The sequence below is a fragment of the Podarcis pityusensis genome (assembly GCF_964106645.2).
Source record: "Podarcis pityusensis genome assembly, chromosome: 1".
NCBI classification, from domain to species: Eukaryota; Metazoa; Chordata; class Lepidosauria; order Squamata; family Lacertidae; genus Podarcis; species Podarcis pityusensis.
In genome coordinates this window covers 17,809,092-17,830,604 of record NC_138028.1, presented here as the reverse complement: position 1 = coordinate 17,830,604, position 21,513 = coordinate 17,809,092, and the positions used below count along the sequence as shown (strand labels likewise).

The window sequence follows — 21,513 nt, the reverse complement described above, 5'->3', positions numbered from 1 at the left end:
TCTCTTGAGCTGGAATGTAAAGCCCAGATGAATGCGTGCAAAACACCCCTCCCCTTACCTTCATAGCGTGCACCACGGCTTCAGGTTTCTGGTTTATGGAGACATATCCCACGGCAGGAGACGCGGCAAGATCAGGAGCCATACGGACAGGGCCCTGCAAAAAACAAGAGAGCAAACACTGGTAAGTATATACGGTATATATATATATTCCAGCAAGAAACATCTGGTGCTGACCAAGAATCCGAGGAAACCATGTTGTGATTTTTTTATGTAGATGTTGTGATTTTTTATATAGAAAACCAACACATATTGTGATTTTTTTAAACTACAGGTTTTATATTGTTTTAGGCTCTGACCTGATCCGAAGAACACCTGACCCAGCTCTGGATTAATGGGATGTGTGTGTCTAAAGTTTAATTATGGTTTATTTGGACTGCCATCTCGATTTGATGTGGTGTCTGGTGTCTAAAGGTAGATGATTATGACAGCAATATTATTATTTTATTTTATGTTTTTATGTTTTTATGTTTTATTTTTTTGTTTTATTTATTTATTTATTATACCCCACCCATCTGGATGGATTTCCCCTGATATGTTCAGAGGCATCATGGTTTGTTATTTATTTGCTTATTTAAGGATGTCATAGAATCACAGACTTGTGCAGTTGGAAGGGACCATGAGGGTGATATGTGGTCAAGTCTCATGCTCTACCAACGGAGTATGACTTGGGCAACAAGATCTTTAGAGGCATCCAAATTGGTGCTGGTTGGAATCATCATACCTAGTAAGGTGTTCAGTACACTCCAAAGCTAAGCTTTTAAGAACACTGAAAGCACAAGGTTTCAAGAGAACGGTTTACAAGTTCTGTTACGTACAATGGGACTTTGATAAAGGCTCAAGTCACTGTGAAAGAGCACTCCAAATTATTTTCCCATGTTATCCACACAGAAAATGGTAGGTCTAGCTGAAAGGAAACACATGGAGGTCTGCACTGATCATTGCAATGCACCCTAAATTATTATTAATTATAAAGAAGTGTGGCTGTGAGAGACTTTGCTACAGATACCCTGAAGGGACCCTGCACTTCTGAATTTGTCACTAGAGTTATACCTCAGAAGTTGAATGGAATCTGCTCCGGAAGTCCGTTCGACTTCCAAAACGTCGGGAACCAAGGTGTGGCTTCCGATTGGCTGCAGCCAATCGGAAGCCACATCAGAAATTTGGGTTCCAAAGAAAGTTCGCAAACCGGAACACTCACTTCTGTGTTTGTGCCATAAGGGAGCCAAAACGTTCAACTCGCAAGGCGTTTGACTTCCGAGATATGACTGTACATTACTGGAGGGGTGAGTTTCCCAGGCCCAATTGACTCCTCCTGAAGTGGCTTTTCCAGTAGCAAAAGGACTGATCTACAATTAAATACAGTTTTACCTAACATGCACCTTGGTGTCCTTGGTGGAATGAAATGTTTACTCAGAACATACCAGGAAAGTTTTCAACCCCGGAAACCAACTTAACCTTTGAAGTCACCCATAGCACTGGGTCGCTTTTAACTAGAAAGCAATATTCTGTCTGACACGGGCAGAGGGAGAGAATATTTGGCACCCCCTTCGCTGGCTGCATGGCAACATTCTCCAAAGAGCATCAAGTGCCCTTCAAGGAAGGTTGTGAAGGGAACCCATTAGGTAAGTATATACACACAGCTGCAGCTAAAGGAGGGCTTGTTTTTTAAATAAATGGGCCATCAAGTTCTCTGATGTTTGGCGTTCTGTTGAAAAGTCAAAAAAAGTTCCTTTAATGTCAAGAAACCTGAGTACCCAACTAGTCCAATGCTCACCTTCTGGTATGGGGGATCCCTTTTACGGTCTCTCCCAAGCAAGGTGAGGCACAATGTCTTTATTCAGAAAGATGCCCCCTTCCTGTCTCTATGATTTGTATGTTTGCACTGTGCCATTCAGAGAAACCAACAATGGCTTCATTGAGAACTCTCCAATATTTTGCCTTCATGCTGTTCGGCAAAACAAAAGGGGGATTATCCCGTTGGGCTGTGAAGGTAAATTGGGATGACAGAGCGGTATGCAGTATCACTGCAGGGAATGTGCTGTCCAGGCAGTGCGAAGAGGTGCATATTATAGCCTTTTTCTAAAATACACACAAAAAATGTGCCTTATCTTTGAACTTCACAAATACAGATGTGACAAGGAAGGAAGGAGCTGTAGTTTTTAAAGATTTTGCTGCTCTGGCTTTATCCCTCATGCTTCTTATTCAGCTTTCTGTCCCAGCTAAGCAGCCTTCAGATCAACTGATGGCTAACATTGAACATAACCAAAAAAGCAGCTTCCCATTACATGAAAGAGCTACAGAGAGTCTTTGCATCCTTCCTCTTCCTCTTTCGTAGCCCTGGTTAAAAGATCAAAAGCTTCCCCTTCTGATTTTATGCCCATTATGTCCAATCTTGGGAAATGGTCGTTTTTTGTTTTTAACTACAGTTAAAGAGAGAACAAGCCAGGATCAAACCATGGTGTTTGATCCTGGCTTGCTCTGAAACCTGTGGCCCTCCAGATGTGGTCAGACCCCAACTCCCAACCTGGCCAATGGTCTGGGATGATGGCAACCATTCAGAACAAGGTGGAAGGTGGCTTCAGGGGGCAGAGGGGAATCTCCAAAAATTGCACCCCTTCCTCTTTCATTAGTAGACACCTGCACAGATCAAAAGCCCTTTCATTGGTTCAAAGGCACAAACTGGAGAACACCCTATTTATTTCTGCATTCACACTCACCGTGGCTAAAGCTAACCAAGGTTATGTTTTCAACTGAAAGTTGGAACCAAGGTTAGAAGCTGGTTTGCAAACCATAAAAAGTAAACCTGGTTACCAGTAGCCAGTGCTATTTTTCTAGAAAAAGAGGTGCCAGAACTCATCACAAACGCCTCCCCTGTTCTCTCATAATGACGCCCACCTGAGAAGTGCCTGAACTGAGTTCCGGTAAGTTCCAGCTGGGGAAAAAGCCCTGCCAGTTGCCCTTGTTAGAGATGGTGAGGTGATTGCTGCACCGGACCAGATAAATAGAGGCCCTGCTGAGGACTGGGCTGACATTTATCTTTGTCCATCCACACCCCCTCAGGAATAGTTTTTTAAAAATGTTTACACAATTAATAAGAGTAACAGAGTATTAAAGCAGGCAGAACAGTATGTAAGTCTGAGCTCTGAAGAACAGGAAAACCCCGACAAATAGTTAATTTCTCATGGGATTTGGGAAGGAAACAGCTCTTTGTCTCCTGAACGCGATTCCTTATTTATTTCTGCCCTCGACTCCCAGTTCATTACTCCACAATATCCATTCACCTTCTCTCTTCAGAGTTGCTGATGCTGTGTAAAACTGCCATCCGTTGTACTAATAGTACTCCAAATGTTTAATTAGTTTCAAAACAAGGAGAGATGCTCTCCTAATGATTTCGCTCCAAGAGATGGAACTGTTGCCTCAGGAGGGTCCAGGAGTCCACTGGCACATATCACCAGTCAGCCAAATGTGGCTACTAGGCGACATCAATTTGTTTCAGTAGAGCTCACCTGGAGCAGGTGAAGTCATGGGGCTGACATTAATTTATGAAAACCACATGGGGAATCATATCAATACCCCCCAAAGAAAGCGTAACTATATTTGTAGTGGGGTTGTTCAGAAGTGAGTATGAACCGTTAAGATTAGGCTGCAATCCTGCAAACAGCAGGAAGTAGGTCCCATTGAATTCAGTGGGGGCTTACTTCTGAGTAGAGGCAGGGATAGGATTGGGCTGTCTGGCACATTTCTGTGCCAGATTTAATCAGCATATGGTCTCCTTACTTTGGGCCACACAATACAGAACAATAGCTCACACCACTCTGAGTTACCCTTGGTCTGTGGCCACCAGGGGGTTGAGCTGGATGACCCCCCAGGGTCCCTTCTGTCTCTACAACTCTATGATCACCATCCATTTTCAAGGTCACACAGGAAACCTGGGACAAATAACTATGAACTGTTCAAACATTTAGAGGTATGCCCTGTTCCCTGAGCTCAACCTTTGTAGATGAGAGCGTTTAATAATGATAAGTGGTTAATGACGATTGTGGCTAATGAGGCACTCAGAAGCCAAAACACTAAAAACCACTCAAGTTTAGGGGAGCTCTGTGAGCCGAAACCTCTGTCAGAAAATATTCCAAGCATCCGGCATCTACACTCGCTGTGCCAGTTTTATTGTGATCTTTTCCCCCCTTGTCCTTCCTGACTATCCTATTTCTCCTTCTCTGAAGTGCATTAGTTACTATGGAAACAAACATTGGCATATGCAGCGCTTTGCTGCATCCATCTACCAGTGGCATATAAAAAGTCCGTTTAGATGCTAGCATGGGAAGTCTGGGGGTGCAGGGAGGGGGGGAAAGAGAGACATTGAGAGGCCAACTGAGTGGCACAAGAACACTATTTTTAAGAAGAACTAGAGGACACGGCAGTTTATTCGCCTTGCTGCACCACAACAACCACCCGCACATTTTGGTACCCAAAAGCAGCCCAGAACTTCCACTAGGTTCCAGGTAACCAACTCACACCACTTTGCCTTCAAAATTAGACATTCAGTAGAATGCAAGACAAACTCAGGGGACCTAATCTCCCCAGGGATATTCTCCTCTCTGAGCTTTCAGTCTTAGTGCTAAAAGGGCAGGAATCTGTACTCCAGTCTTCCTCGACTTAGTACCTCTACTACAATGGCCATCATCCCTGACACACACACAAAAAGAGGGGGGGGGAGTTATTTAAAAAAATTATTTATTAAAAAAGAAGAAGTAATGTCTTCTCTTCTGTGGTCTCCTCTGTCACGCGACCTTCCTCTGGGCCCTGGCCTGCTCTCTTGAAGCGCTAGCTGCCATGGAATAGGCTCAGGTTAGGCCTGGGCTCGGCCACGTGTCCTTGCCCTCCCGGTGCTCTCCTACCTCTCCTCTTTAGTGGCAGCAGCAGTGGCATGTCAAGGTCAGGGCTCCCCTCTTTTTTCTCCTTTGTCTTTTTCTCTCTCCCTTCTCTGTCTCCTCTCCTCCCTGCATCAGCTCCAGGATTTTCCTGGCCCCGGAGCACCGCTGGGCAGTCGGCCGGGTGGCCAGGTGCTCTTGCTCCTGGCTTGATTTGGGTCACGGGGGTGTGTGTCAGTGGTTTTCCCAGTTGATGCGCTGGGCGTCCCTAGTTCCCCCTTGGCAGTGGAGGCGGCAATGGCAGTCTCAGCAGCCCGGAGCCAGCCTGGTAGTGCAGTTGGCTCTGGTTGGCTTCAGGAGCTGCTCGCTGCCATGGCACCCGCCATTTTGCCTCGCCGGAAGTCCCCATATGATGTGTTTTGTGCCACTGAACCAATCACACAACATTCCTTCCCTACTAATAAATCTACAACACTTAAAATATAAATCCGGGGAAACTAAATGAAATCCGGGGACATTCCGGGGACGGATTTTGTCCGGGGACAGATTTGGAAATCCGGGGACTGTCCCCGGGAAACGGGGACATCTGGTAACCATACCTTATAGAGCTATAACGAAAAATAGATAGAGAGAAACACACAATAAGAAGTAAAACCTGCTCCTTGTTTCCACTGTTCTTGTCAATGAGTGCACAAGGCATTTGCATGATGACTATATCTAGAAAACATTTATTAAACAGGTCTAAATTACACATATTATGCTACTTGTGTTCGGATCTTTGTTAACTTTGATTTACAGTGCCACCTCCTCCAAGGTTTGCCTTCCCAAGCTACTATAACATTTCTAGCTATGGAAATACAACTTTTTGAGGTACAACAATGTGAAAAAGAAGCCACGAAGCTTCCTAGGAAACCTACCTCACAAGGTCGTTGTGGGGATCAGATGAGACAGAGGAGAGCTTGCTGGAGCAAAGGTGGCATATAGATATAATAAATAATACTGGTTTACTGGATATAGGATTTGGTTTGCAGAATCTGGATTCTTGAGCAACAGGGCAAAGAAGAGAAGGACACCAGTTATTTGGAGGAAAGTAAAGGATCACTTCTGTGAAACCCTTTGCAACTAGAGGCTTATCAAGCTTGATTTGGAGGCTCGTCAATACCTTCTTTCATTCTGCAAGGCCTCTGAACAAATCTAAGGTGGCACCCACTGTTTAGCTGTGACAATGTGTGGATTTTAGTTCCACTGCTTTGATTGTCTGTCATTTTCGCAGTGAAAAAAACTTTCCATTTAAACATAAGTTTAAACCAAACGGTTGTGGTCTGCTTTAAAGACCCCGTGCCGAAGAGCAAAAATAAGTAAGAATGAACTTATAAAATGCCCCTTGTCCTTAAAAGGTAAATATACTTCTAAAAAATGAGCCAGGAACTAGATTAGGCTGTGCCCCCCAAAGCGGGCATTTATGGGGATAATTCCAACTTTTCACATTTGTGCCTGACTCACGCATCACATCAGTAGAAAGAGGGGAAGCGGGAGGCACTGCAAACCAAACATCTCTTTAGCTTAAATTGCAGGATGATTCATTCAGAAATGTGAGGAGAAATCACACCATTCAGTTCTAACAGGCTGTCATTGCTGCTTGGCGAAAAGTATTTTGGCAAGAACATGCTAAAAAGGGGGGGGGGAGCACGCTTCTTCTCATCCTTACCCACCTCCCCTCTCAGTTTTTCCCCCCCAGGAAGGGTGTGAGTTTTTCACTGTATTTTTTGGGGGGGGGGGGGATAAAAAATTTCCCAACTGGGGAAGGAACTGAACTGTGAATGGCAACAAATACACAAAAGTCGCCACGCAAAGGGAGAAATATCCTTCTTCCTCAGAAACCAACCCCCCCCCCCAAGGGCGTGCGAGAGATGAAAATGAGCAGGTGGGTGTCTGGGCAGAGGGTGGGATGTCAGCAGCGGCAATCTGGAAATGTAGAGGAAGGTCATGAAGCGATGGCCTCGGTCAGGATAAGGCTGCCCATGTAATTCCATGGAAATAATGGGCATCTATAATAAAACCTGCCCCTTTTGGCACAGTTAGGGCACACCATCTTTATATGGGTGGCTGGGGGGTGGCGTGCGAGGGAAGATTAATGAAGGGGCCCATATGGCTGCAGCTCAACGTCCCAGCAGGCAGCGGTTCCCCCTCCCTCCCGGGCCCAGCTGTCTCCCTTCCGCTAAGGAAAAAAAAGCAGGAAGACGCTCCAAAGAGATGGGTTGTGAAAGGCTGAGAAAAGCTGAGGTTTCAAGGAGGCTGAGTGGAAACAAGCTACTCAGTCTCCTGTGAGAGTGGGGAAAGGAAGACTGTGGCATGTGCCTAAATATGCATTCATTCATTGCATTTATATCCCACTTACTTCTTTAAGGGACGCGGGTGACGCTGTGGGTTAAACCACAGAGCCTAGAACTTGCCGATCAGAAGGTCGGCGGTTCAAATCCCTGCGACGGGGTGAGCTCCCGTTGCTCGGTCCCTACTCCTGCCCACCTAGCAGTTAGAAAGAACGTCAAAGTGCAAGTAGATAAATAGGTACCGCTCCGGCGGGAAGGTAAATGGCGTTTCCGTGCGCTGCTCTGGTTCGCCAGAAGCGGCTTAGTCATGCTGGTCACATGACCCGGAAGCTGTACGCCGGCTCCCTCGGCCAATAAAGCGAGATGAGCGCCGCAACCCCAGAATCGGCCACGACTGGACCTAATGGTCAGGGGCCCCTTTACCTTTACCTTTACTTCTCTAGGGAGCTCAAAGCAGCATGCATGGTTCCCCGCTCCCTCACTGTATTCGCACAGCAACCCTGTGAGGTAGGTTAGGCTGAGAGGCAGTGATTGGCCCTAGTGAGCGTCACAGCCGAATGTGGATTTGCACGCTGGTCTCCCAGGCCCTAGGCTAACATTCTTAACCACTACAGCACACAATACCCAGAGTGAGCTTGAGACAATAAACTTCTCAGCTCCAAATGTGACCATCAGGTCGGGTGAGGGAGGAACAGAAGGACTGCTTCACATGTATGTTTTTTTCTGGCATGAAGTAAACTTCTGGATCGGCAAATACAACAACTAAGGGCTTTTTTTCAGCTGGGACTCACCGGGACTCAGTTCTGGCACTTCTCAGGTGGGCACCATTACCATTATAAAAGAACAAGGGAGGTATTCATGGTGAGTTCTGGCACCTCTTTTTCTAGAAAAACAGGACTAACTATTAAAACCCCCCAGCAATAATTATAGTTATTATTGTCCCAGCCTAGGGGATCCAAAGGGCAGCCACTCATTGGTGGCACAAGTATATGAGCAAGAATCTACTGTCTTGACATACCCAGCCTCACTCTGAGTGCACGTAAGATTTCTTCCGAGTTTTCCTCTATGATCATGAGGTCTAGAAACTTGCTGCATTTTTGGAATGAAAAGCAAGATTCCCAGGAAACCACTGCATTCCTGGGCTCAGTCCATATTCCATCTTCCGCAGTGGGGCACACACGCCAGTGGGAGAAGCAAGCCTTTCTCCTACTTCACAAAGGACGGCCACAACAATTGTACCATGGCATTTTCTTGACCCACTTGCCAGAGAGCCATCATCAGCACCACTAATGGTAAGAGCTGCTAGACGGTGTCCCAGCCTCTCTCAGGAGCTTGTGTCCCCTCCCTTGCCAGAGGCATTTAAGCAGAGGGTGGACAGCCATCAGCCCGGGATGATGTGACAGAAAGCTTCCTTCAGTGAACTGGGGTTGGGTTAGATGGGCTCTGAGGTCCTTGACAACTTTCACATTCTGTGATTATAATGCATACTATTCTTTGCCAAAGTCCAGCTTTTAAATCCAGCCTTATAATCCTACAGTATACACCATGGGTAGGCAAATTAAGGCCGGGGGGGGGGGGCAGATCTGGCCCAATTGCCTTCTAAATTCAGCCCACGGACGGTCCGGGAATCAGCGTGTTTTTACATGAGTAGATTGTGTCCTTTTATTTAAAATGCATCTCTGGGTTATTTGTGGGGCCTGCCTGGTGTTTTTACATGAGTAGAATGTGTGCTTTTATTTAAAATACATCTCTGGGTTATTTGTGGGGCATTTCTTCAAAATATAGTCTGGCCGCCCACAAGGTCTGAGGGACAGTAGACCAGCCCCCTGCTTGAAAAAGTTTGCTGACCTCTGGTATACAGGATGCACCAAAATATCAGTTGGTCATCAGTTTGCCCAGCCTATCCATTTACCAGTTGTGACATTTAATTTTGGGGTACCCAGTAGTCAGATGCACTGTGGGCAACCAATTTAAAACAAACCAAACCCCACAACCCTGGCCTGCCCCCCCTCTCATATATTTAAATAGCTGTGCTGTCCTAGTTCCTGCTGGGATGAATTTTCCTGCTGCCAAAAAACCCAGAATGTCTTGCTACAGGGCACAAGCTGGGAAACACAATTGTATTTTTTATTTTCTGCAGCGAGGGGAGGAAAGTTCAGGGGAGGAACTGTATGAGTCCTGTCCGAATCAGAAGCTCTTTCCCAACATCACACTGAAGCCCTGCAAAACTCGGGTAAGGCCTTTTGACACACGGTATTAGCAAGGAAAAACAAAAACAATTTTCTTCCTCCAGCTGAGATGGACTTTATTCCAGATGCTAATCTCCTTCATCGGTTATTTAATTTGCCTCTCATTAGACATACCGAGCAGCCGGCCATGTAAACATTCAAATCTATGAATTAACCATGGGGCTTGCCCACAAGCCAAGCCAAGCCCCCTTCCATCTGCCTGCACAGCTCAGACACCAACTTGTCAGACACAACAGTGTATCTTCAGGGCCTTGGCAATGTTCGGTGAAATCTACTTAATCCACACAAAAAAGGCTTACATGCCCCCTTTGATTAATAACCCTCCTTGAAACAGGGGGAAGGGTTTTAGCTCAGTGGGAGAGCATCTGCCTTGCATGCAGAAAGTCATAGGTTCAATCCCTGACATCTCCAGGTGGTCTGGGAGAGAGACTCCTGTCTGAAATTCTGGAGACATGCTGCCAGTCAGTGTAGACAATGCTGAGTTAGATGGACTCAGCAGAAGGCAGCTTCCAATGTCCATATTCTCACTGAACCCATGCAGACAGAGACATGCATATGCATGCATACTCTTTATTGCTCTGTGGCCTTATGGATGTTTTCCAGAAGGACATTCAGAAATAAGCACATATGCAGAGGACTTGCTACATATAGGCACATGCGATGGTCCCAGATGTTAATTTTGAAAGAGTTGTTCTGGGCTTACCACCAGCTAGTGGACACAGAGGTCTTACTTCTCAGTTGTGAAGACTCACTGTCTTAATTTAATTGTAGAGGGAAATTTCCTCCACATGTGATCTAACACACACAGTTGTTGTTTTTTAACCAGGAGGGCTGTCCTGGTTATTACCTCCGCTGTCTGAGACAGTATACCTCTGAATCGAAAGTCTCCAGGAGCATTTTGTGACTGGCACGGGTCCAATTGCAACCACATGGAGATCTCTAGATGCTAGGTTGGCGACTGACATCTCCATCTGGCTGGCCCCTCCAGCTTTCTCAAGAAGACGAGCAGAAGAGCTTATTTATTACATTTACTCCAAGAAGTAAATGGTTTACCCAGCTCCTCTCAGTTAATCCCTACAACAACGCTGTGAGGTAGGTTAGGAGGCTGCGACTGACTCCAAGGTCACCCAGTGAACTACACGACTGAGTGAGGATTTGAACCCTGATCTCTCAGGTCCTGGTCCAACACTCTAACCACTACACCACACTGGCTTCCTAGAGTACTTCTGCTGTGGAGCAGCTATACAAATCAAGTAGGTAAATATATATGGGCAAAGCAAAGCAAAATGTCACTTAGAAAAAGCTCTGAAATATTCTCCTTGAAGCTCAAATCGGTTTTATTCCGGGTTGTTTTATTGGATATTTCAATGTGTTTGAGATTCTTTTTCTTTAAAATATAAAGTGGTATAGACATGAAATGATAATAGTAACAACAACAACAACAATAATAATAAAGTTCGGGGGGGGGGGCTAGACATATTGTTGTGGCGACCGAACCTAGGTTCAAGGTGCCATTTGGTGATCAGTTTATATACAGTGGTACCTCAGTTTTTGAATGTCTCAGAAGTCAAACGTTTTGGCTTTCGAATGCTGAAAACCCGAAAGTAACTGCTTTGGTATTTGAACGCTTTTTGGAAGCCAAACATGCCACGCAGCTTCCGTATTGAGTTTTCCAGACGTAAATACTTCCGGAAATGCGTGCGTCGGAACAGATTACGTTCGAAAACCAATACAACTAATACTGCTCTGAATACCAGTTGCTGGAAGTTGCAGGAGAGGAGAAGGCTCTTGTGGTCTCACAAGCATCCAGCCCTCGGGGTCCCTTTGAACTCTACAATTTTATGCTTCTATGGCCCAGAGCTGACCACAGTGAGAATAGGGTGCGGACTAGATGCAGTGGCGTAGCATGGGGGGTGCAGGGGGGGCTGGCTGCACCGGGCACAACATCGGGGGGGGGGCACGCTCGCACTCGCAGCTCTCTACCCCCTGCTAAAATCCACGGGTTAGGGGGCGCAAATTACTTGCCTTGCCCCGGGTGCTGACAACCCACGCTACGCCACTGACTAGATGGGCCACTATCCTGATGCAGCAGGTTCTTAGGATCGTCTTATGACAACCTCCACTGTTCACGATTCCCTGCCCTCTTTGAATATTGCACAATAGCCAAAGGATAAGGTTTAGCTTTCTTCAGCAGCCCACAATGTTTCTGCTCCGTTGCTTTTTTTAATACCCAATCAGAAGCGTAGAAGAAGCATCCTCCTGTCTCTACCCACAAATCCATTTCCCCCTCTTGTATTGTCCATGTGTTAAAAGGGCTGCCTCAGATTTCATCCTTTGTTCGGCAGCCTCATGGCGCGGTTGGCCTCCTCTTCGGCTCTGCTCTTTAGCCATTGTCTCCTCCCTTTTCTTGCAAAGTTGTACTGCCATTCATTAGTCACCTGCTGCCACTGGGCACCGCTGAGCTCTGTGAGCTAAATTATCCAATTCAAAGGTCCCCTCAAAGCCAAGCGAGTTGGGGAAAGTGAGCACAGGTATGCCAAAACATAGAATGCTCCAACAGGCAGTATAGACAAATGCAAAAGTAAATAATATTTTATAATAATAATTTATTATTACGGTCGGAGACCAGCTTGTAAAACACATCATGGGGCTGCACTCCCAAAAGCAAAGCAAACATTTAAAACAATGGCTTACATGTTAAATGAGGCTGCATTTTAAATTGTATTTTAACCCATATTTTAAATTGGGTTTTTTTCTTTTCTCCCCCCCCCCCCCAATTATGTTTTTATTGTAATTTTACTGATGTTAGCTGCTCTGAGCCCAGCTCTGGCCGGGGAGGGTGGGGTATAAATAAAAATGTATTATTTAATATTATTATTATTAAAAAATGTGCTAAACGCGTAAACACATAAAATCTTTGGGGAAAACTACCATAGAAAATTGGCCCAGAGTTATCCGTGGATCCGAGTAAATAATATTTTGTGCGAGGACAGCCCAAGATATTTGGGTTCCGGGGTGTGGGGGGAGAGGCCTTGTCGTCTCTTTCTTCTTGCAGCGACAGTAAATTAAATAGCTAAATTGAATAGCGGACATTTTGATCTCTTTCACCAGTAGGGCTGCTCCTTCTCCTCAGGAGCAATTCAGCACCAAATGCCCAAAGCAACTGTCTTTCCAAGTTGAATTCCACAGAACGGCAGCCTTATAAAATCACAGAATTGTAGAGTTGGAAGGGACCAGGGGGGTTATCTAGTCCAACCCCCTGCAATGCAGGAAACTTTTGCCCGACATGAGGCTCGAACCCACAACCCTGAGAATAAGAATCTCACGCTTTACTGACTGAGCTACCTCGCAGGTGCCTTAAGGCTGTCCAGGTTGCATTCCGCATAAGAGTAAGAGAGTAAGAGTTTGGATTTGATATCCCGCCTTTCACTCCCCTTCAGGAGTCTCAAAGCGGCTAACATTCTCCTTTCCCTTCCTCCCCCACAACAAACACTCTGTGAGGTGAGTGGGGCTGAGAGACTTCAGAGAAGTGTGACTGGCCCAAGGTCACCGAGCAGCTGCATGTGGAGGAGCGGAGACGCGAACCCGGTTCCCCAGATTACGAGACTACCGCTCTTAACCACTACACCACACTGGCTTCTAAGGCCGTCCTAAGGGGAGCATATTCCACATGGGCACATCTGCTGAGCAACATCTCAGGCAGAGGATGGGGGACTTTTCTCAGCCCTACAGGACTGTAAGGTCACTTTTAGTTCTGGAACCGGGCTCAGAACGCTTTTAATTCTTAGTGAATGTCTTTTGGACCCAGCTCTGGTTGGTAGCTTCCGAGCTTGAAATCTGCACACCCTTGCTATATGACAGAGTGAAGAAAGAGCAGGATGATTACTTAGCAATTGAGTGGCCATTTGTTTATGCCTGATTATTTATTGGGATGGAACTGCTGAGACCTGGCAACAAGAGAATTCAAAGATGGAAGTTCCATTGTTTATTTACTTATTTGCAGAAGTAGTTTTTGATCCAACATATCCCCTTACAAAAAAAGAAAGAAAAAGAAATAAGAGGCTTGTGAGCCGATCCACAGCGTAATGAGTAGTTGTGTGTCCTACAGCATTCTGTTTGCAAGGATTGGACACCCACCCGCTACTTTCCTGATGGTGTGAGAGGCTCATTTGTATGGTAATGCTTTCAATTTGGTTTTTCAGTTCTGCAAGAAAAATGGTCCCCTCCCATAGCCTTTTAAAGACTGATCATTTCCCCTCTCCAGGAGTTTCATTATCTCTTATGATTTGGAGAATGGCTTCCTTAAAATGACTTTATTACGTGCACCAGCAGAGGCCTATATATCATGCTAGCTTCCTAAGACTACAAAGGAGATATGAGCTCTTGCAAGACTGTGAGTCGAGGCTGATCTCAACTATTTTATTAGGTTACCTATTTTCTTCTTATATATCGCCTGTCATTGAAAGGCAACTTCAGATATACTTGAGTGAGGAAGTGTCATATGGTTTTATCTTGTTAAGGAGTAAGGCTGGAGCTATGGGCTAATATTGTTAGCAAAGACACTTGAATAATGCAGATGGGAGTAGAGAAAAAAAAGGAACCTGATAACACTTTAATGGAACTAACAGAACTAAAGCAGAGTATTCTTTGAAGAGAAAGCAACAGAGAATTTCCCCCCCTTTTCTTAGTTCAAATTTGTAAACAGCTGGAAGAAATTCAATCAACCATACAGAGGAAAATCTCCCTCAGCACTGCAGAGCCAATCAGAGCTTGTGTTGGCTCAATGAGCATGCTGCCACTCTGCCTGTTTGTTAAGCACCACCCACCCACCCTCCTTGGCTAGTTGACTTTAACACTAGCAGAATTAACCCTTAAGTTGCACGGTAAGAGATCTTGCTGTTGTGCTTCCAACAAATATCAAGCTTCCAAACAGAGAAGAGCACTTTGCCAAGTGGAACAAGCATTTCCTCAGTAGGAAGAATGCTGGGGTAGATATTAACCATGCTCAGGGCCCAGTTGCACAACCATCAGAATCATGTGGTAAAGATTTATTTGGCTTGTGCCATTTTAAACAGTGCTTGGTATGCATATTTGAATGCTGATCAAATATCAGAATCTACCAGTATGAAAATAGGGGATCTTTGGCTTTCTATACAGCTGCCCTTTTGGGTTAACTATCAGAACAGTTTGGTGGCACCATGCCAGAAGTGGCTTGCCCAGCAAAGTAGAGCTGCAACAATTTAAGAAGAATATTGACAAGCTGGAATATGTGCAGAGGAGGGCGACCAAGATGATAAAGGGTCTGGAAACCAAGACTTACGAGAAACGGTTGAAGGAGCTGGGTATGTTTAGCCTGGAAAAGAGGAGACTGAGAGGAGATATGATAGCCATCTTCAGATATTCCAAGGGCTGTCACATGGTGGATGGAGCAAGCTTGTTTTCTCCTGCTCCACAAACCAATGGGTTCAAGTTACAAGAAAGGAGATTCCAACCAAACATCAGGAAAAACTTTCTGACAGTAAGAGCTGTTCAACAGTGGAACAATCTCTCTCGGGTAGTGGTGGACTCTCCTTCCTTGGAGGTTTTTAAGCAGAGGTTGGATGGGCATCTGTCATGGATGCCTGAGATTCCTGCATTGCAGTGGGTTGGACTAGATGACCCTTGGGGTCTCTTCCAACCCTACAATTCTATGATTCTATCTCCCATTAACAGAATCACAGCTCTTGGAGTCCAGCCTCTACTTTATGGCTATATGCTTTTAAAGCATTACGTGAGCCAAGGTAAAAATGAGCAAGCAGAGAGGGCAATTGTAATTATAGCTATTTTTGTTATTTGTATGGAGAGGGGAGGGTTATGTTAATCGCTTTCTATCTTACCTGTTACGAAAACTCAACACAACATTCAGGAAAGGAAGGGAGGGAGGGAAGGAAAGGGAAAGCTCAGGGAACTGGACTTACAGACTAAGCACAGTTCACGCATGTCTGAGGAGTTTGAGATTCAGAACAAGATACTTCTTCCCTGTAACGGCCACATCATGTATAAGCCAAATCTCTGAGTCACCTGCAACCTAGCATTCTGATTGGCTAGATCAGCCTTCCCTGATCTGGTGACCTCCAGGCATTTTGGACTCCCATCCCATCAGCCCCAGTTTACTCCTTAAAACTGAAAAGGTCTTAAGTTGCAAAACTTCTTAAGTTTCAAAACGTTCCAGCCATGACAGATAAGCAGCGCTCGTGTTCTTGCCTTTTTATCATTTCTTAGATCACGTGTGTCAGGGGTTCAGGAGCAGAGGCAAGGGCAAGGGAGGAAACAGAGAGCGAGGGGGAGGAGGCAGAAGAAAAGATGAGTGATGACGACGACCCGAGATCTCCGAGTCTTTCCAGTGAATCAGAAGATTCACAGAAAGGAGCACCAGTGGCCAGGGCAAGGGGGGAGCCTAGGGGGACACCCCAGGAAGATAGAGCCAGAGGGGACTCAGAGGGGAGCAGTTGGAAATCGGGACCAGCGTCACCGCCAGAGAGCAGGGAAGAGGAAGGGCGCCAGGGATCAAGCGCTGGCAGCTCACAACAGGGGGGAGGGCACGAGTCAGGAGTGGCCACACCTCCATCGGGGAGCGAAGAAACGGTCAGACGGAAGGTGGAAGGTTGGGCGCGCGCGCCAAGTTCAAATGCACAGGAAGGTGGCGCAGTAGGCAGCCCGGAAAGGGAGCCAGGTCCTAAAGCCCGCCGAAAGGAGGGAGAAGAGTCAGGGGGGTCAGCGTCAGCGTCAGAGGAATCCCGGAAGGAAGAGACCCCGGGGGGCAGAGGGACCCAGAGAAGAACAGTCAGGCGGAAAAGGTGGAGCAAGGCTAGGATATTAAGTTGGTGTACAAGGGGCGGAGACTCAGATGGGGCTTCGCCGATCTAACCATTAGACGTAGGGTTGCACGCAGCAGCTTGAGAATGGAAACTGTAACTCAATAAAGACTTTTATTTAATGATCGCTGGCTAGCGTGATCCTCTGTGAGCTAGGATCTGGAAGCAACTCTGACAGTAAGCCCCATCACTTAAATTGTGGGCATCTACAGCCTCGCGGAGAGGAGAGAAAGCGGGTGCCTACTAGCGAGCTCACGAACGGCAGACAACATGACGGCCGAACAGCAGATAGTGGAACTCAGAGAAGCAGTGACACGACTGAATGCCGAGGCTCTTGCATCCAGGAAGAGAGAGGAGGACGCAGCTGCCGCCTACAGGGATCTCCAGGTCAGGTTGGAAGTGCTTACGAAGCAAGGGCAACTGACACCCAAACCGGAGGGGATTGGGTTGGGGAGACGAACAGGCGGTCTGGTCTCTCACTTCGATGGGAATTTGCAACAGTACCCCAACTTTAGAGCAGATGTAATGTGTGCACTGCAACTGCTGAACAAAGACTTTAGAGATGAGCAAGAGAAGGTGGGATTCATCATGTCCCATTTGCATGGAGATGCTAAAGCATGGCTGCGCAATTTGTGGAGAGATAATGATCCAGCGCTCCAAAATGCGGATGCCTTTATTAAAGCGATGGATGGGTGCTTTTTGTCAAGCATTGACGTGGATCTTGCTCGGCAGCAGATACATGGACTGAAGCAAGGGAGGGCCAGCGTAAGGCAGTACCATGCCCGCTTTTTCGCTTTGGTCAGTGCTCTGGAATGGGACAGAGATTCGGCTCCTGTAAGAGACCTGTTTTGGGAGGGATTGCACGGCTCGGTTAAAGATGAAATTGCGAGGGGGGAGAGACCCCGGACCACGCAGGAGATCGTTCAGAGGGCGCTGGCGGTGGGGGTGCGGCTGGAAGGACGTCCGTGGAGCAGTGGCGAAGGGCGTGGAGGGCGCGAACCAGCCAGGGGCTCCTCCTTCCTTCCCAGAGAAGCAGCGCGTGCGCAATCCACGCCTCCGCCAGGAGGAGGAGCGGAACCTATGGAGGTTGGAGGTGCAAGGGCTCAGTCAGCAGCCAGAGCCCTAGCACCGGCAGCAGTGAAAGCGAAGCCTCCTAGAGGGAACAGGAAGTGTTACATCTGCGATGATCCACAGCATATGGCGAAAGAGTGTCCCCAGAGGCTCCACAAGCACACTGCAGCCTCAGCAATGGTAACTGCAGCAACGCAGCAAGGACAACCACAGCAGGGAAACGACGGAGTCTGGTTGGAAGAGGCACTGGGGCCCAGCCAGACGTGTCAGTGAAGCAGTCCCCAGAGATTTTACAGCCCATGGACCCCCTCCCGCCCAAACCGGTAGTGAGGCTCACCGCGTCGCTCCAGCTGCCCAATGGAATCACCATGGACGTGCCAATCACCATTGACTCCGGAAGCAATGCGGACTTTATAGGGCAGGACTTTGTCGACCGGCACGCTATACAGTTGCTGCCTGCCACGCTGCCCCTGCAGGTTGTCACGGTGGATGGCAGGGAGCTGCTAGGGGGGCAAGTGGTGAAGCAGACGCCACCAATGGTGATGCGACTTGGGAATCACAGGGAAATCATCAGCTTCAATGTCACTCAACTATCGGACACGCCCATTGTATTGGGCATGAGTTGGCTGGACAAGCACAGCCCGACGCTGGCTTGGTACCAGAGGCAGCTGACCTTCGGCTCTTCCTTTTGCGCTGAACACTGCATCGTGCCCAGGCAGGAAGGAGAGGAAGAGGAGTCACAGCTGCAGCTAGGCACGCTGCAAGCGGTTCCCCACAAGTACGCAGAATTTTTGGAGGTTTTCTGCGAGAAGGAGGCAGACAGGCTACCCCCCCACAGACCATATGACTGCAAAATTGACCTGCTGCCGGGGGCGGCGCTGCCCAAAGGGAAGCTGTATTCCATGTCTGAGGACGAACTGCAGGAACTCAAAGAGTTCATAGATCATAATTTGGAGCGCGGTTTCATCCGAGAGTCCAAGGCAGCGGGGGGCAGTCCGGTATTCTTTGTTAAGAAGAGGGACACGCCCCAAAAAAGACTTGTAGTGGACTTTCGCATCTTGAACAGTGTGACCAAGCCATCGGACTTCCCCATGCCCCGAATCGACGACCTCCTCGCAAAGGTACGGAAGGGCAGAGTGTTCACCAAGTTGGACCTGCGAGGGGCATACAACCTCATTCGCATGCGGGAGGGAGATGAGTGGAAGACAGCCATGTTCACGCCCCTGGGCACCTACGAATATAGAGTTATGCCTTTTGGATTGCAAAATGGCTCCCACGTTTTTCAAGCTTTCATGCATCACGTGTTGGCGGGGCTCCTCTACAAGACGTGCGTCTGTTTCTTGGATGACATCCTGATCTTTTCGGAATCGCAGCAGGAGCATGACAGACACGTCAAGGAAGTGCTGAGCAGGCTACAGCAACATAGGCTTTACGCCAAGCTGGAGAAGTGCCAATTCGACGTGACGGAGGTGGATTTCCTGGGCTACAAGTTGTCTGATAAAGGGCTCGCCATGGACAGCGCCAAGGTCCGAGCAGTGTTGGATTGGAAAAGCCCACGCAACCGGAAGGAGGTCCAACGGTTTGTCGGCTTCGCGAACTTCTATCGCAAGTTTATCAAAGGCTTTGCCATGCAGACAGCGGCCATCACGGACACGCTCAGCTCCAAGAAAAAGAAGTTCATCTGGACAGAGCAGGCGGAGCAGTCCTTTCAGGCACTCAAGCGTCTCTTCGCGTCGGAAGAGCAGCTGCTTCATGTCAACCCCAGCAGGCCGATGAGGGTGGAGACAGACGCTTCAGACAGAGCCGTGGGAGCAGTCCTGCTGCAGAAAGACCCGCAGGGGGTTTGGAGGCCGGGAGCGTTTTACTCAAGGAAGCTCAGCAAGTCCGAACAGAACTACACCATCTGGGACAGGGAGTTGCTGGCCATTCATGCAGCGTTCAAAGCGTGGAGGCACTTCCTGATCGGCGCCAAGCACACGGTGCAGGTCTGCACGGACCACAAGAATCTAGAGCACTGGCGCACGGCACAGTTCCTGAACCAGAGGCAGATACGTTGGGCTGAGTTCTTTGCGAATTTCGACTTCCGAATAGAATATGTCCCGGGGGACACCAACATCATGGCGGATGCTCTCTCCCGTAAGCCACAGTATCTGGAGGAGGCAACGCCAGCGGCCGCCATGCACATCTTCGCACCGACAGTGTGGGCGTGCGCGGCGGCAACAGTTGACCTGGATGCGGTGCGACGAGCGTTGCAGGATGACTCCTTCGCGCAAGCAAAGATGGCAGAGGTGCACAGGGGCACGGCAGCGACCGACGAGTTCCAGCTGCGAGATGGTTTGCTCATCCGTAAAGGGGCCATCTACGTGCCGGGAGACGAACTTCGCGCCAAGGTACTGCGGCAGCTGCACGACGCGCCCACTGCCGGGCACTTTGGCAAGGAGAAGACGGTGGAATTAGTAGCCAGAGACTTCTGGTGGCCCGGAATGAGAGGGGAAGTCACGGACTACGTGGCGAGGTGTGACACCTGCCAGAGGGCCAAACCAGTGCACAGACCGCCGGCCGGACTGCTGGAACCGCTGCAAACTCCGTTCGAACCATGGGAGAGAGTGGCCCTGGACTTTGTCACGGATCTGCCCAGCTCGAGGGGCAAGACGGCTGTGCTGGTGGTGGTGGACTTGTTCTCCAAGATGGCACATTTCATTCCGTGTGCGAAGGTGGCCACGGCGGAACAAACCGCCAAACTGTTCATAGACCACGTGTTCAAGGTTCACGGTCTGCCGCGGTCTATTCTGTCCGACCGAGGGCGACAGTTCATCTCGAACTTCTGGCAGAGGCTGATGGGCTTCCTGAACGTCAAGATCAACCTGGCGTCGGCTAGACACCCGCAGACCAACGGGCAAGCGGAGCGGGTCAATGCCATCATGCAGCAGTACCTGAGATGTTATGCGAATCAACAGCCTGCGACGTGGGTGGATTACCTGCCTCTCGCCGAGTTCGCCTACAACAACACGAAGCACGTGTCCACGGGGGTCACGCCGTTCTTCGCCAACAACGGGAGGCACCCCAGAACCTTCCCGGGACTGGAAAGAATGGGGGAGGGGGAGCCGCAGACAGCAGATGCGTTCGCGTCGGAGTTGCAGGAGGTCCACGATCAGCTGCGGCGGCACCTGGAGCTGGCTAAACACGCATACAAGGTACAAGCGGACAAACACAGAAGGGTTGGCGAAGAGATCCATGTGGGAGACTGGGTCTGGTTAGCAGCCCACGCAGTGCCGGCCAGGTCGTTGGCGAAGAAGAAACTAGGGCATAAACAACTGGGGCCCTACCAAGTTGAAGAACAGGTCAACCCGGTGGCTTTCAGGCTGGCTCTTCCGGAGGGTTCCAGAATGCATCCGGTGTTCCACAGATCGGTGCTCACTCCCTACAAGGCACCTCACAGGTTTCAGGAACCAGGAACGGCACCGGGTCCGCTCCGAGAGAGAACCGGGCAAGGGGGAGTGGCACAGGAGGAGCGCATCAACGAAGTCACGGAGATTTTGGACTCCAGATGGGGGGAAGAGGGGGTAGAATACCTTCTCGCCAAGGAGGGCACCCCGGCCAGTGCCAACAGCTGGGTGCCGGGCTACGCTTTGGACGAACCTCTGCTCAAAGAAGAGTTTCATGCCCTCTTCCCACACAGGCCAATGCCAGCAGACTTTTTCGACGACTGGCTTTTCACGCCCACGCTTTCAGCCAGCACGTTCCGGGGGTTCGACTCGGACGAGGAACCGACACGAGACGCCCGTTCCCCAGAGGGGTCACCCTCGGGATCTGCTTCAGAACCCTCGTATTGGTGGGATGATCGACCAGAGGAGCAGTTCCGCAGAAGGTGGCTGGAGGGTCCAGGACGAGCAACGTCTCCAGAAGGCAACGAGGGAGAGACGGACATGGACGTTTTCGGGGACGACCCGGGTTTCGAGCACGGCGGCACAGAGATGGAAGCGGAAGTGACCGTCGTCAACGAGAGCAGGGAGGAAGAACCGGAAGACTTCGGAAGGCGGCCCGCCACGGGAAGCGAACTGTATCCGACATTCGTCCC

The 21,513-nt window shown here is 48.7% G+C and overlaps 1 protein-coding gene across 4 annotated transcripts in view; it reads right to left on the bottom strand.

The window, feature by feature from the left end:
- The window catches only part of CCDC85C (coiled-coil domain containing 85C), a 179,328-nt gene that overhangs the window by 14,798 nt on the left and 143,017 nt on the right, over nucleotides 1-21,513 (bottom strand). For all 4 annotated transcript variants that reach the window (XM_080991482.1, XM_080991483.1, XM_080991481.1 and 1 more), the window contains one exon: nucleotides 59-154. In XM_080991482.1, coding sequence (XP_080847608.1) covers nucleotides 59-154 — 96 coding nt within the window. The remainder of the gene's footprint in view (nucleotides 1-58; nucleotides 155-21,513) is intronic.